Source organism: Aptenodytes forsteri, unplaced genomic scaffold, assembly GCF_000699145.1.
Source record: "Aptenodytes forsteri isolate BGI_AS27 unplaced genomic scaffold, ASM69914v1 Scaffold112, whole genome shotgun sequence".
Taxonomy (NCBI): domain Eukaryota; kingdom Metazoa; phylum Chordata; class Aves; order Sphenisciformes; family Spheniscidae; genus Aptenodytes; species Aptenodytes forsteri.
In genome coordinates, this window is record NW_008794883.1 from 2,665,776 (window position 1) to 2,682,939 (window position 17,164).

Sequence of the window (17,164 nt, forward strand, 5' to 3'; positions counted from 1 at the left end):
ACGCTCTGCACCAAGCACGGGGCAGGCGTCCACGGGAAAACATGTGAATGGACATAGGCTGAACCTCTGTGTCCTAAGACATGTGCAGAAAGAATCAGTCAAGGTTTCACCATGAAGTCATGTCCCACACTTTGTCTTTGACTATTCAAACTCATGTTTACTTCCCCTGCAGCAGAGCTGCATGCACATCTAATTTCATATAGATTGCTATACAGACAGCATATATAGTGCCTTGAGGGGGGTGCTCAGCAGCATAGATAGCTTTAGGCTAGGGAAGCAAATCAAAAAGTTTTTTATGCTCTTCCTTAAAATCAGCCTACTGAGACCAGCAGTGGGATGGCAGCCATCGGCCACCGCCTCGTTAGGCCTTGATTGGTGTCTGCAGAAGCAGATAGCATCATCCTCCTAAAGGGGTTCAGTGTTGAGGCAGCACTTTTCCAAAGCTAATTGCTTCCCATGCATGAAACCATGCTAACATCCCATGAGGGAACTGCGGGGATTAATTAGCTCTTATTTGTTAACCACTCTGAAGATGAAAAACACTTTATGAAAGTCAATTGTTACTACTCGGTTATTTTTCCTCACCAAGCCAGTGTGTTCTTCCAGCAGAGCTTTCTCTCCTTTGCACTTCAACCACTGCGCTGCTCCAACATACACGTAGATACGTCCAAAGAGGAAACTTGGTTTATACTGTGGAAAATCTCTCCTGTTGTTCACATTTTTGCAGATAATCATCCGCCAGAAGTCATACTGTAGCCTCGAGAAGCTGCTTCGACAGCATTTCTACCCTCGCTTCCCATACAGTCCTGTACAGGATCACCATTCAGGCTTTTCTGTTTTATATTCCAGTCATCCCTTCAGAAATAAAGTGGCAAATTGTGCCAATTTGTTTCACCGCGTTTGCTATCTGCCTAGAGAAACTGTGCACGCGCCCGTGACCGCGGCAGACAGCTGAAACGGCAGCCGCAGCGCGGGGCTGGAAAAATGCCTTCATTCCAGATCTACCACAGTTATCAGCCAAATGTCGCACAGCCCATCATCACACTGCTTGGACCAATTTGCTTCAATCTGGTCTCCTGGTCATTGCACGCCGCATCATGAAAGGCAAGCGCAGTCGCCACTCTCAAAGAATCACAGAATGATTTGGGTGGGAAGGGACCTCTAAAGGCCATCTAGTCCAACCCCCCTGCCATGAGCAGGGACATCTTCAACTAGATCAGGTCGCTCAGAGCCCCGTCCAACCTGACCTGGAACGTTTCCAGGGATGGGGCATCCACCACCTCTCTGGGCAACCTGGGCCAGTGCTTCACCACCCTCAGCGTAAAACATTTCTTCCTTATATCCAGTCTGAATCTACCCTTTTTTAGTTTAAAACCATTCCCCCTTGTCCTATCATTACAGGCCCTGCTAAAAGGTCTGTCTCCATCTTTTTCATAAGCCTCCTTTAAGTATCAAAAGGTCGCAATAAGACCAAGCGCATCTCCAGAGGTCCTGAATGCTGCCAAACCTGACCCTCCCAATTGTGAACTCTCTTGCCCCAGCCATACAACATTCCTTCACAGGCTTTTTATTACCTATTTATTCTTTATTAAAACTTTACAAGCAGTGTTGCTATTGAGGTAGAAATCTTGTGGATAATGCAAATGAAGATTTCCTTTTTTCCCTTCGTCGCTTCTCTTTCTCCACTAAAACCCGCCAACGCAGTACTCAAAGAGCATCCCTTCACCCCGACCCGCAGGCACTCACCGCCGCAGAAGAGGGAACGGGGTTGCTGCAGGGACCAGCCCATCCCTGAGCTGCCCCTCGGCAGAGATGCCCACGTTCTGCACATCTATTCGAAGGGAGGTGCTGAGTTTCAGATGGGAAACCTGGCCCTTTTATTGGAGTTCATCAAAGGTCGGCTGCTAGATTACATAATCAAATTGAAATAATTCAGGAGTCCTTCCTATGAATAACAATTTTAGAAGGTTATAGTAATTTCTCACACAAATGAGTCACACTGAGTAAGAGACTACTTTTTTTTTTTTTAAATAAGGTCATTCAAAGCCCCCAATTTTACTCACTGGACTTTAGCCGAAAAAATCTACATAAATATATGTGATTATAAAAAAATATCACATTAATTTCCCTGTTATGTGTTCCCCCCTTAAAAAAAAAACAGAGGGCCAAATAGAAGAGTGGCATATGAAGGGAGGGCAAGTTAGCCCCGGCTGGCTGTTAAAGGGAAACGTGCAGAAGAGGCATTTAGGGACACAGGGATGAAAGGGAAGCCACTCTAAACCAGCTTAAGAAGATCTATATTACATCTGAAATATTAACAATTTCTTGCTATGTTTATTTGTTCACAGCAATTGATTGAACTAGCATATCACTGAGCAGAGAATAATATCCGTGACGCTGGGGAAGCGTCAGGCTCTCAAGCTCTGCTGACGTTCAATACTAAAGAGCTGCGTGGAGGCAGCTCTTGGCAGCCTTTAGGGTGGTGTTAGCTGCAGGATGAGGTGCTGAAGACAGGCAGCTCAGGGACCCTCTAACATGGAAATAATAATAAAAGCGACAATGTACAGACGCGACTGCACACTGTTACCGCCCATCAGCTGGTAGGGGATGGGAAGAGCATGGAGCCGAGGGGGTGAGTTTGGTTCTACTTCGTGGGGAAGAGCATGGAGCCGAGGGGGTGAGTTTGGTTCTACTTCGTGGGTCTGACCATCATCATAAAAAATGTCATTCCCCCATTCTAGCACCTGGAAGATGAAAATCTGTTTGTGAAAGGGGGGACCGCTTTAGCAACCATAGGCTGCTTTTCTATGGTTTGACAACAGAAGAAAGTAAAAGGAATTATTTTGAAGAGTGAAGTTAACACCCATAAATTAAAAAGCATCGAACTCTGGCGTGGATGCCCTCCTTCAGAAATAAATTGGCCTTCATTTGCCAGTGTTCCAAGGATGCTCACGCTTCACTGAAACCACAACTTTACATCTGACCGAGAGCATCCGTATGGGGGTTTAATGCCCTTTAATTTATGTCCATTAACTTTACAGCTTTCATTAATTTCACTTTGCTCCCTAAGCGGGCAACTCCCTTGATTCATTTAAAAAAGGAGCAAATCAAGTCACAACACTGACAAGCGGGACCAGCCCCAGGCTAGTGAGTGTGCCGCTGGCACCGAGCAGCTCTGTGGGGTTCCCTCTATACCAGGGCTCTGAGATTACGCTGACGTGCCCCGACGTCGCGCAAGCGATGCGTTCCGCACAGCCCATCGGACCTAAAAATCCACAACCCCAAAGCGCCTTTAATTTGCTGCCGGGAAGCTGGAGCAGCACTGGATGCCAAAAGCAAGTCCGACCCCCGTCATGGTTCTGTTCTGGTATTTTCTTCCACTTGGCCTTGCCTGTGTTCGGATGCTCGGTCTTATTTGTCTCTTCAGCTGTAATAGGAGTGTTACTCTCTTTTACAACCCTGCTGTTCGTTTTTTTTTTTTTTCTTTTAATTGCAAGATGTTCCCTAGTCAAAACAATTACAGAAAAGGCATTAGAGCACAGAGGACTAAATAACAAAGAAAACCAAAGCAAGCAGTGTGGAATAAAATCTGGCAGTATTGCAAAATTAAAACAGAGAGAACCAGAATTAGAGATGAGTGAATTATTTACAGTGAGTAATTTGTCTTCCTGTCTGCTCACAAAAGAGGAAAAGTTTGTTGCTTCCTCCACATCATTCAAGAAATCTGAACAAAACATGTTTCTTCGCGATTCCCTTATACGCGATATATAGGCTGATGGAAATTCTCTCTATAGGTCACCTAGCATCGCGTCTGCTTCTTACAGGGCAAGCGTGGAAGCATTTTGACGGTGACAACTTGGATGGCTACATTTAGAGTCTGGTTTCTACCAGATAATGCTGTGGCACTGAAACGGCGCGAAAGCACGGTGCACACCATACGGCTGCAGGGGGAAGAGCAAGCCACTCGCCAGATCACGGTCAATAATATAAACAACATTTTGCTCTGAGACAGAATGAGCACTTTGCAAGATCAATGCAATTCTGGAAGGCGATTAAATCCCTAATTCAAGGCCAAATTGTAACAGGGATCAGAAAGCTAACACTGACAAAAATGTTTTGAAGATGCTTACATAACTTCTAAATGCAAGAGGACTTTATCAAGCTCCAAATTTTGGAAAGAGAAAGTAGGGCACTGCCATAGACAGATGGAACCAACCGACAGAATTAAACCTTTTCTCCTAAACCAGCTGGGATTAAAACACAGACCTACCAGCTCCCAGTTCTCAACTAAAAGCATCGCTTGTTTATATTAGGTTTAAATTTTTTTGCTGGGAAAAGAGGCAGCTCTGCTAAGTTTGTCCGATATTAAAAACAACGTTGTGCTTATCGGGACTAACGTTATGCCGGTAATTTTCAAGGAATGTATTTATAAATGAATAAACTGTTTACCACAACACATCAAATTAAGGAGAAATATATTTAGGAACAGGTTTGCACTGCTTTGGTTGTTATGATTATAAATTATTTTGTCAGTCTAACTGCCTAATTGCAAAAGGATAAGGATCTCTTAAGGGAGCAAAAGTAAATATTGGAACAACTGAATGATGTGCAGCATCCAAACGCGTCTCCTGGCAGGGACGGAGGAATTTGTGCCAACCAGCTTACGGGTTTTGAGGAACTTCTGACAACACGAAGACCCTCATGAAGTGAAGGGTTTTTTTGGGAGGATCTGAATCCTTCTATGTTTGCGTGAAGCAGAGAGCAGAGCCAGAGCCGACAACTGCATGCCCCGGGAAGAGCATGAGACAGACAGATCGCCATGGGACAGACTGAAGGGAGGCCACAGCGCCAGAAAAACTCTTTATTGTCTCAGCAGTTTTCTAAGGCATCGTTTTTTCTGCTCCTTCTTTCCAGCCCAAGCAGTAATCGGCTGAGTGAACTTGGAGGTTTTTACAGTGACAAGAAATGGGAGAGCCCTGCTCAAGGCCGGAGTTTTACTGACCGTGTAAATATTAGATTTTGAAGAAAACCATCATTCAGTTGCTCAAAGGAACTACTGCAGGTCAAAAATATCTTTTCCGGATAGAAACACAAAGCAGACAGCTTTCCACGTCCAACGGGCATTAAACACCCTCTCTCTTCTCACTTTGGATGGAGCCTGTGATGGCCAAGCGCATGGCCATGGTACTTCGGTGCCCACGGGTGAGAATTACTGTTTGGCAACATCCTAAACCAAAGATAAACTTTTAACCTCTCTTTCATATTGGAAGTCTCATAATCAAAATATGCTGCTGTATACATCTCAGTCAAAAACCCAGATCTACTCTGACTGAAACCACTGCTCTGTGTACGTCATATGCCGGAGGCAGAGTTTTCAACCAGATGAGCTGCATTAACCTCAGGTACAACTGCATGGAGCATTGGAAACGGCTGTCTTCAGTCCCTTACCAAACCGTGCTGAAGTTGAAGGAAAAAAAAACCACCAAACACCAAAACCAAATGACATTTTTGTGATTCAGGAAAGTGATTTTTTTTTTTTTTTTTTTTTAATATCCTGGAACTTATTTTTTACTCATAATCTAGAAGTGAAGTCTATTCTTTGGGGTATATTTGTTTGTTTGGTTTTTAGTATTTAGTGCCTTCTTGATACCATGACTCTTAACTACATCTAATCCATAGATGTAAAATTAAAATATAAAAACATGCAATATAAAGATACTGTGCACTTTTAGTAAATATGGACTGTATCAAAACAGCCTCCTCCGAGAATACAGGAAAAGATTCAAAAGTTGCACATGAGAAAGTGTAAAGAATTACCAAAGTAATACTGGAAACTGCGACGGGAGTCCAGAGGGAAACACCACAAGCTGTCAAACTGCTGGTTCAGCATCGCCCAGCTGCCTCCTGCCGCCCTGTGGTACAGCACATCACTGCAGCCAGGCACAACTGCCTAGAGGCATGCTAGATAACAATTTTAATAATATTTTCCTGGTATCAAGCTTCTACGTAGAGCAGTTACAATCATTTCCCAGGGTCAGTAGGCTGAATATTTTTGCTACTGTTTATATCCCTTTGTGATCCGTGAAGTTTGACTCAGAAGCTTTCCACGTTGCTCACGTTAGAAAGGATATTGGTACTTTCCCCTGGTAGCTTGCTTTATTTCCAAAGGCATGCAGAATTTGCGTTGTCCTGAGCACGGAAAAAAAAATCCCAGCATTTAGCCCAGCATCTCCTTCCTCTTGGCTTTGGGTCGGAGGCGCCAGGGAGAGAGGCAGAGCAGCACGCGCTATCTGCTCCCCTGCCCATTCCTCCTGACCTTGTCTTTCTCCTTCCCTAGTCTTTTTATTGTTTCTCTCAGAGATACCCAGGAACATATAGCTCTACTAATCAGTGCCATAGCTCATTAATTTGCTTTATTGGTCTCTGGGTAAACCTCTCGAGCTACACTGTTCAGAAGCTACCGAGTCTTTATCATTAAGAAATAACTGCCCAAAGCTCCTACTCTGTGTGTTGCCTGGGTGCATTAAGTGGCTTAATAGTATCTCTAAATTTATCTTAAATGGAAAGGTGGCCAGAACATTCATCACCTTGAACAAGATTTAATCAAATCCCATAACATAATGAATCTGTCCCATTTTGACACCATAACCTTTGAGAGTTTATATGTACTCAGCAGTGAGGTGTGGGAGGTGGACGATACCTTTAAAGTGCCACAAAAAAATTATCGTGCTATTCAAGATAAATAGCTCTTTGCACTTGTGTGATTCAAGTATTTTGAAGTGCACAATTATAATGCTTTCTTGATAACGACTCATCTTGCAGCAGGATTAGTTCAAGGGATATTTTCTAAGACAATGACCCACAAACAGTTCTGGTCTCAGAAACGTGTATAATTAAAAGTGAGAATCAGAAGGTACTGATCTACAAGTTTCAGCAAGTTTTCTCCTTTTAAAGGTTAAGCTCAATGCTTGTTTCTATCCTTTCTGATAAGTAATAGATTTAAAGGTTAAAGAGCTCTTTCTCTGTGGTTTCGCCGTAAGTAATATATTTAAAGGTTACATACATTGTTTCTAGAGGACACATCTCTAAATAGTGGTGAGAGTCATTTTGATTTTACTTTTTGGTTCTTTTAAACTACTTATTTGATATCAATTCCTTTACGAGGACTCCAATCTCCATTTCCAGCTCACAGCTCATCCTTTCCTACAGTCACAACATTTATGTATATCTGAGAGCTTCAGTCTCCACGGCGCTTTACAAATATTAGCTAATTAAATAAATTACTATGTTTTTCACACTTTGCAAATACCATGTTAAAATCCAGCTTAACTACCCTGCTGTTCCTCCATCCTTGCCACGAAACGCCAGACAGAAATATCACAGGGCAGCCTTGTGCACAGGGTTAGCCCAAGAAAGCACTTGAACTTATTACTCGGCTGTCATTGCTGCTGAGCTCTCGTGGCTTTTTCATACTTATCGACTCACCATCCCTGCTGGAAGGTGTTTTTTGGTGAATGGTGAAGGTGTGGTTTGTTTGACAGTATAACCTACCAGCTATACTACCTCAATTTTTCCCAAAATAAACTGTTTCATTACGTCTAAGTGTCTCATCACTTAGTAACTTTGTTAGTATTTCACACTTTGCAAAAGTGCTTCAGGTCTCAGTCTTTCTGTCTCTAAAATGGGATACCAGCAGGCTGGGCAACTGCTGTGCTTCGGGTCCAGAACGGGCTCTGCTCCTAGCACGTCTGTAGCTGTGAAACTCAGCACCCGACACGACCGCAGCTGAAGGATGGATCGGTGCTTTGCAAACCTCACCCGCGAGGCCGGAGGGGAGGGACGGAGGGGCTCCCCATCAGCTGGATGGGAGACAGCTCCTCTGCCCCAGGCCAGATCATTGCACGCCCTGCTGCTTTCTTAGGCAGTTTTAAACGCCATTGGCAAGATAAGGGATAATTATAGAATAGAAAAGAATTAGAATAGAAAAGAATTAGAACAGAAATAGAATATTTTCAGTTGGAAGGGACCTACAACGATCGTCTAGTTTAGAATAGAAAAGAAACCCGCGAGGCCGGAGGGGAGGGACGGAGGGGCTCCCCATCAGCTGGATGGGAGACAGCTCCTCTGCCCCAGGCCAGATCATTGCACGCCCTGCTGCTTTCTTAGGCAGTTTTAAACGCCATTGGCAAGATAAGGGATAATTATAGAATAGAAAAGAATTAGAATAGAAAAGAATTAGAACAGAAATAGAATATTTTCAGTTGGAAGGGACCTACAACGATCGTCTAGTCCAACTGCCTGACCACTTCAGGGCCTACCAAAAGTTAAAGCATGTTATTAAGGGCATTGTCCAAATGCCTCTTAAACACTGACAGGCTCGGGGCATCAACCACCTCTCTAGGAAGCCTGTTCCAGGGTTTGACTGCCCTCTTGGTAAAGAAATGCTTCCTCACATCCAGTCTGAGCATTATAAATAATGCTCATTCAGGGGAAAAATACTTCCCACACCAACCAAATGTTTCACATGTGATAAAAGATGCTAAACAGAATATATCGCACCTACTTCAAGCAGTCTGTCCAGCCTTAAAAGAAACATTCTCTCTTGATATTTCTTTATCATAAAGGGCCCAATCCATCCTCATCCTCCAGTGAGCCAGTGGCACTACACGGGGATGATGTACAGCTCAGCAACAATTCCTCTGAAGGTTTAGGATGCATTAATAGCACATTTTAATGTACATTTAGTAGCAGAGCAATTTTAAGCAGCTGAGCTAAATGCAATCTGACAGAATGGTTGATCTCTTTGGCTGTGCCAGAGCGTATCACTTGCCGTCAGTGCAAAGCAGCCTCCAGACCCAGATGCCAAGCAATGAAATAAAGTATTTTTACAGTGGCAACATCTGGCTCCTGCGTGCCTCACGTCTGTCACGGAGCATCCCAAGGCAAGTCTCTTCGCGTCTGCATCTTTCTCAACAGCAGAAATCAATGTGGGGACCAAAATGAGAGGGGCAGGAGGAGAAACAATAAAATTTTACTCTGACAGCTTAAAAATTGTGAAGGCTTTGTTCCACTGACTGTCAAAGAGCCGATAGTTTGGTGATGACTTGAATTTGGAGACCGCTAAACGTTTCCCAACCAAGTGGCAGACCTATGTGTAGATGATGTAAAACTCCTGACAAGAGGCTTGTTTCCTTTAGGTCCCATCAGCAGATCCTCTCTGGCCACAGACTGGCAAATATGGGTTAATGTAAAATGTCCCGTAGGGGAGCGGCCTATGAGAGCAGGCAGTCAGATGCCTAACTTCAAGTGCCAAACTCTTTTAGATAAAATAATTTAGAAAAAGGACAGAGAAACAACATAAAAAAATCAATGTGATTTAAAAAAGTATAGCTAGCTCCAAAGTACCTATCTACCCTAAGATACTCTGCAGCACTCATCACCTTAGGCACTGTTCTTCATTACAAAATGTTAAGATGTTTGAACATAATTAAAAATGGAGTTAGCTGACGTGCCGCTGACCACAATCTGCCCTTGTCTGGGCCGATCCCAAAGTCAAGCTCAGCCTTAGGCCAGCCAGCCACGATTAAACCCCCGGCCCGCAGGGCTCGGGCTTGACTAGCTGCTTTGCCGCTGGCAGCGATTCGCCCTGCTCTACCTCCCCCCAAAGACACAGCCTCATGTTTAACTCATTCAACTCTCCAAAATTTTTGGTCCAAAGGCAGAAACACCTTGCAGCCCTGAGCGGGTCAAAGTTGCCGTGAATACAGAGCATTTCCAGAAGGCACGTACCTGTGTGTTTAAGCAGTGTGGAATTCAGTGATTTGCTAGGGGCGGAGGTCCTGATACGCACTAGCCCACCCCTTCTGACAGTAAAATACACTCTCCATAGCTGCAGAGACTTTGCTAGGAATAATTGACCACATGAGGCAGAAAGAAGGGGAGAGTTTTGCTCAGGGAATGTTAAACCATACAATTATTCACACTGGAAAGAGCTACGGAGAATACTCAACTAAGTGTTGCGAATGTGGAGTTCAAGTCTACGATCCACAGCCATTGCCAGCTGAAGCCACCTTCTCCTTTGTTAAATTCGATACAAACCCCTGCAATTTTATTAATGTGAACTAATGATTAAGGTAACTCTTCCTTCAGTTTATTTATAGGTATTTTTAAAATCTCATGAACAGCACAAATTCTTATTTGCGGCACGATTCTGCAAACATTATGGGCCGTAATGACTGTGAAGGGTTTTTTATGTATAGATACAAACACGCACACACAAAAGAAATGACAAAAAACCAGATTCATCGCGTGTCTCTCAACCTTCCCCAGAAGAACGTTACCGGTTATGTTCTCAGAGCCCTAACCGTCCTATGAAAAATCTTACCCTAGAAGCAATTCCCATTCATCAAAGGGAAACTACATCCCTGGATTAAATCACTACTAAGTACGACCAAAGGCATTTTGCTTTTGCAGACAGTTACAATTACTTCTTCACTTTTCTCTGTATTTGAAAAGGGGGAGGAGAAATAAAGTTACATACAGTTTTAATTAGATAAATCTGATAGCTATTTATGCGCTTCAGATTTGCTAATTAGTAACATGTATCTAAAAAACGACAGAAATTAAAACGACACCAATATTTAAAGCAAGGAAGTAGAGAAGTAAACAAATACATAAATAGCCACAAACAGTTGCCTTCACGCTGGTGCTTGAAAAGGGTGGAAGAAACAAGCTCAAGGGAAGAATAAAGTCTCCTCAAATAAAAGACAAAATGAGCAAACTCTCAGCTTTGTAGCTCGCAGCCCCCAGCTACAGCAACAGCTGGGCTGTCGCAGAAATCGTATGCCTGCCTAAAAGAGTGTAGATCTGTCGGATCTCCCCCAAAATAAGAATATCTTTTGTTGTTGTTGTTGTTGCCACAGCTAGAGCAAAGCGCAGATCTCCCTGTTCTCTTAACAGGTTAAAGTTTAAAAAAAAAAATCTTACCTTTTAAAAGATACAACTTTCGATAATTAGTTTAGCTTAGAATTGCAGGTCTTACACTTTTTTGGTTTTCTAAAAGCCCGCTATAAAAATGTTTCCCCTTTTTGACCTCCTCTGCTGATCAAAATGTGGTAATTGCCACATCGTTTCTGCCAGAAGGAGAAGCTGTTGGTGCAGATGCTTCTTGGACGAAACTCTATTCACCTATTGAGCATTGTAGACGTCCTTTTCCTTAAGCAAAGGAGGGTATTTTCAAACAAAAGAAATCGGAAATAAATCCCTCATTTCTTATTAGAAACAATCCATGTTATGAAAAAGCGAGGACAAAAAGGGCCGTTTTCAGTTTTCGTGTTGAATTTGGTTCACGCACAGAATTTAATGCCAAGACAGCCATTCGTACACGCGCACGTACATACCCCTCCCATCACCGCGCTCTTTTGCTAAACAAGACACTGCACGCGATTAACTTATAGGAGAAGAAAATCCGGAACGACCTCGAATTATGCAGAAAGTTTTGCAATAAAAATTTTTCATTAAATTAACTCTTGGTCATTTACTACCGAGAGGCCAGTTGCGGTTATGTCTAAAAACCAGCCAGCCCTGATCATCTCTCTCTAATTAAAACTCCGCGCAAGCACCCTATGCATTTTGCCAGCTTCTGACACCCACTTGCCCGCTTACTTGTCTCAGCTGCTTCTGTGCTGCATTTTACAGTGAAATCTCTTTTAGGCAGGGAACTGTATTTCTGTCACAGTCCTCACCGCTATCAATTCTGATCTGACCGAGGTCTCCAGTCACAGAACACCATCAATATTAAGCAATAATCATGATAATAGTAATTCATATCGAGCATCTTCCATTTGCTTGGCCATCTCCGTTATGTTATTAAATTAATAGATCTGCCACCGCCAAAGAAAAAAATAGCATAAAGAGAGAAATCTTATTAAACTAGAGATAAAATTTTAAACAATTCTGGGAACTGCCAAGGCCAGCCTTTGGGCTCGTCTGTGCACCACTCAAATCCAGTTAGCAAACTATGAGGGTTATTTAGTTATTTGTTTGATTTAATCAGTTTGTGAATTATAAGTGTTTAATCAAATTAATTCTGACTGCTGCCAAGACAGAAGAAAAGCAAGAACATGATAAAAAACGGACTGCAGAAATACAATATTCTGGGTTATTGCAGCCTTTTACAAGAGCGGGAGACTGCATTACAGCTCTTTACAACGTTAGGAGTTTAGTTGTGCCTCAACTACAGATGCCACAGGAGCTGTACTGCAAAAGAATGGGCAAAGGTATTTTGGGATATGGTCTTTCAGGCTGATTCTTCTGCTTGAAAAACCATTTTATTCCTTAAGATTTAGCGAGTCTGGTTCATTTCTGTATTTGTTGTTCCAAATTACCTAGGTGTAAGTGTTCAAATTCTATTCAAGCTTTATCAAGATTTGCTGGAATACATGGGTATCTGTACTTTCCCATGTCCACAAGAAAAAGCCCAAAAAGAGTCCCAAAAGGTTTCACATCTCTCTCTCTCTGATAAAGATCCCCATTTCATACGTACACCCTTAAAATACCTCTTTACACAGTTATTATGTCACACATGGTGCCAGCTTGAGAGCTTAGAAACTGATACTCTGCATCGCGAGAGGGATGCTTTGGAAGGTCTCAGATCTCCCTCCACACAGACGACGTGTTTTGGAGCGGAGGTAAAGGCAGACTCCAGCTGCCCACGGCCACCCTTGCCTCAATCCATGGGCGATGGAGAAGTCCTCGCATCACCCCCGGTGTAGTTCTCCAGCACTCGCGCTTGGTCACATAGAGGGGGGCTGAGACACATTTCTTTTGCCTGTCACGAAACAGCAGCCCTGCACAGCGCAGTTCAGCCAAACACTCAGATCAACTTGTAAGCCCATCTTTGTCCAGTACAGCACTTATATCTGCAAATTAATACCTCATCAAGACTTCCAACATTTAGTACTCTGTGATTAGGAACAGACTGACGACCTCTGATGATGGTGGGCAGGGGGAAGATTTACGCACAGCCCATCCTTTCTTATCCCATCTGTATAAAGTATCTCCACCTGTAAGTACCAACAATGCAATAATACATCCTAGGGTAGGAGCATCCGCACACCACCCCGTGCAGCATCGTACCCTGCAGTTTGTTTCCTATTTTCGTTCTAAGTACTTTAAATGTAAATGATCACCACAAAAGGTCACAAAACACGATCGGCTGCTCTGTGACATTTTACCCTGAGAATAAGGAAGAAAAGGTAAACACAAAGGTTGGGAACAAGATGCGCCAAGACATCAATGCCCTTTGGGCACTATGTGTAAGAGGAATTTAAAAGTAACTGGAGCTGGGTGCACTAAAGCAAAATAAAAATAAATCAGATTATACGTTTGATACCATGAAAATGAGCAGTGGAAGAGAAAGATCAAACTGGCAGGTACTCGGTGTTCCCAGCAACTCAGAGATTATATAAATGTTCCTTAAGCTGCAGTTTATCCTCGTCAGCGAGCTTGGGGCTCCTACTCCTTGGTAGCTGTGCAAGTGGAAATCTCCAAAGATCCAAGGGGACATCCTGACAGGATGCTACGCGGGGGGGTTTGTGCCTTTCTTTCACGCTCTGACGTGTGAGCTTTTCCATGTTCAAATGGGCCTATCATTGAAATCAGCTACAGAATAAAAGCTCGTGTAGTTCTAGTAACTGGAAGGAATGAATAAACAGAATAAAAACTTACGTAGTTCCAGTAAATGGAAGGAACGAATAAAAAGAAAATAAACAATCTCAAGATTTTTTCAGAATATATTCAGAAATAGCACCCAACAAGTGGTAAGCATAATTAACACCTACTACGTACAATATTATATTATGAAATAATATCAACCACTTCATCAGTGATATGGAAATGCTAGACTTTTTTAAGAAGGAAAGGAGGGGATTTAAGAGAAAGGAATGCACCTTTCAGAAGAAAACAAATACATTTGTTAGAATAAGCAAGATTACAACAGACCTACCTGCCCGTGGTGCATATAACCTACCAACAAAATATTTCTTTCCCACACCTCCTTTCCCCCAGGAACAGCTCTGCTTCTCGTTATTCCCTGAGATTGTTCCATCTAATCAAAGCGCAGTTACGTTTATTGCAGATGTTAATCTGCAATCAGGGAACAGTTTCTGCTTGTTCACTTAAGTTTAAGTGATACCACTGTTGCTGAAGCCTCTGGAAAAATCACTGCTTCTCTCTACAACATTTCTGGGGTGTTCCAGTTCTTATTTTAACATGATCTCCCGGACAAGCGAAGGGAACCTTCTGCAAGGTGCAGGCTGGGTCTCTTTGTACGTGAAAAAGCTACACAAAGTAGGAATACCTACACAAATACCCGTGATCACTGGCTGTGAGGTGCTGAGCACATGGCAGACTTACCCTGGAGTTAACCACTTCCAAGGAGACGTTCTGAGGCATCGCGCTGGGCACTGAAAGGGAAGAACAGCAAAAAGAAATGGGAAATATTGCCATTAGTGTCTAAGTCAGAATAGGTTACATCAAATTTTTCTCTTTTTGGAAAGAAAAGAGCGCAGCTTTTACACCTAGTTTATAATCCGATCACAACCGTGCAGCTAATCCAGGTGGCACTTCAGAGGTCCCCTAGGGAGAGAAAAACCAAACGCATCTGTTCATTTCTTTCCATTTTTGATAGACCTATTAGTAAGCCCTTTAAACAGCCAGTCAGCAGGCTCCCTGCAGCGAGACCAGCTACTTGAATTCAGTTACTTGTTATAAACTTGGTCAGAAATAAACAAGAACATGCCGCAATTTCTCTGGCTTTTATGTATTAAAGTGCATTTCAGAACATACATTATATACAGACAGAGCAGGGTGTTCCTCTCTCAGTGGCACCGGTGCGCCCCTTTTTACAAGGATGCCTAAGGGGAAGAAGAAAAGAAACTTTGTCTTTAGGTATTATTTAAAAAATAATGTTTCGCATTAGGGCTCTGCCTGTCATACATATTATAATCCATACCTCATTTTATACCACTAAAATTTGTTATATCCGTTCTGATAAATACACCTTAATCCTTAAATGGGACTAATAGCTGTTCAACACATGGTCTTACAAAGATGCCTCAAGAGGCATTAATGAGATGGTCTGGCACCCACGGCTTTAAATAAAGCAAATGGTTCTGACTCAATTTTTTTTTTCCATCATAAAAGTTCCTTTACTCTCACGCTCTCTCCAGCTACAGTCATAGGAAAAACCCGTACGGTGCAGACTCATTTATCCCATCCATCCTGCCGGCTCCCTCCCTGCGAAGGATCGGGCTCACAGGGAGACACGGCGTGGGTACCGGTGAGCGCTCAGCATCTGCACGGCTGGACAGGCCATTAGCAACTAACTATTTACTGACAAATCTCTGCCTGTTTTCCACTGTATCTCTGTATCTATATCTCCAATACGCTTGTGCAACGACAGTTCAAATGTATATTCCTCCAGCTGGTGGCAAATATTAATTCAACCACTGAGGAGCCAAGAACTTTAAAAATAAGTTTGTAGTTGGAGATGCATCAACTGCCTGACGTGAACCTAAAGCTTTATTTTCCTTTCAGAGAAATAACGCCTGCCTGCTAACCTGGGCTACTGAACACTTGAAAAGCAGCGATGTAGTTTGCACTTACAGGAAGGCGGCTCTGAAAAAAGAGCTGAAAAAGGATCATGGTGAATACCCAATTTAAGAATAGTTTGCAATGCAATGTATTAGGGAAAATGAGAGAAAGTTATTTTTCAAGTATGAATATATCAAGTCAAAGCAAAGTTGTTTAAACCATTTTTATATGATATTGACAAGAAGACTAGGGCAAAATCATTCTCATTGCAGTTGCCCACACATTTGAATTGGTTCAGCAAAGATCTCCAAGAATGATCTGAGACCTGAAACATCCTGGAGACCAAAGAAATGAATTTTATTTAAACAAATGTAGTGTTTAGAAGTGCGTGGATTGTTATCTATTGTTACCTGAATGGGGAAAGGACTTCTGGCTGTAGACAATAATTTAATAGGCAAAGAGCTACGAGCTGGAATCCATCTACACTAGAAATCAGGCATACCTTTCTTCTCAACTTCTTCAGTCTCCACTGAAAATTGCTGTCTAGGAGTGCGGGCCATACACCATCAAGCAAAATGTATACATAAGTATTTCTGTAAATCACTTATTCTGGTCAAAACTTTCACCAGAATGGACTGGTGAGATTCTAGGTACTGTGTAGAGGTGGACGTAATGGGGGCTGTTGTCTGTATTGTCTCTGTTTATAGTCTATATTGTCCATATAAGCTGCCAGCTGCAGCAGATGGAAACGATCAGCGCTCAACGTCAGCGCTCTGGAAGAGGCAGGCTGCATCTACCGTGAGGAGTCACCTCTGACCTTGACCTCTATGACTCTCTAAATAATGTAATAGGCACTAATAGGATAAGAAACACCCCTGCGCAGTCACTAAATGAAAGGATCGCAGCAGGTCGTATAAATGAGACTTTCCCCAGATCATTTGAAGCGGCGCTGGTCAGACGGCTCCTCCGCTGGACTCCATCTAGTCACGTCTACGTTCGACAAACAAATTCCCAAAGTGCAGCACTTTGCAGCATCCTCAGAGCATGCTGCTATTTAAGGATTTAAGTCAGTCAGAGCTAAGTCATTTGTCAGTGCTAAAAAGAAAATAGTATTTTAAATACAGGCTACAGAAGAGTAAAAGTAACAATAGCTAAACAGGAGGGTCCCACTGGCAGCAAAGTCCCACGTTAACAACATTGTCCTTCATGAAGGCTCTGTGGATCATAAAAAGGGGGGAAAAAAAGAAAAAAATTGCATTTGAATCAAAATAATCTGAAAACTCAAGATTGTTTGGAGGCAGAGGTATAGCAAAGTGAGTGACAAGGAATACAGAAACTCTTCCTCAGTCTGGGGATCCCAAGTCAGAGATTCAAAGTTGGAAAAGATCCAGGGTAAGCAATAGCCTGAGTCAGCTGGGCGCTCCTGAAAACAGCACCTGAGTCTCTGGACTCTTTTGTTAATCCTGCCACAGTTTGATTTGAAGGTATGTGCTCAAGGAATATGCAAAACTAACCTGACATCCTGCATTTTAACCACTCAGACCTGCATCTCCGTCAGAGCGGGTGGTCC

The 17,164-nt window shown here is 42.8% G+C and overlaps 1 protein-coding gene across 1 annotated transcript in view; it reads right to left on the reverse strand.

Annotated features, from left to right (window-relative positions):
- Positions 1-17,164, reverse strand: part of DCC (DCC netrin 1 receptor) — a 590,042-nt gene that overhangs the window by 130,302 nt on the left and 442,576 nt on the right. The window contains exon 12 of the mRNA XM_009274745.1: positions 14,416-14,465. Coding sequence (XP_009273020.1) covers positions 14,416-14,465 — 50 coding nt within the window. The remainder of the gene's footprint in view (positions 1-14,415; positions 14,466-17,164) is intronic.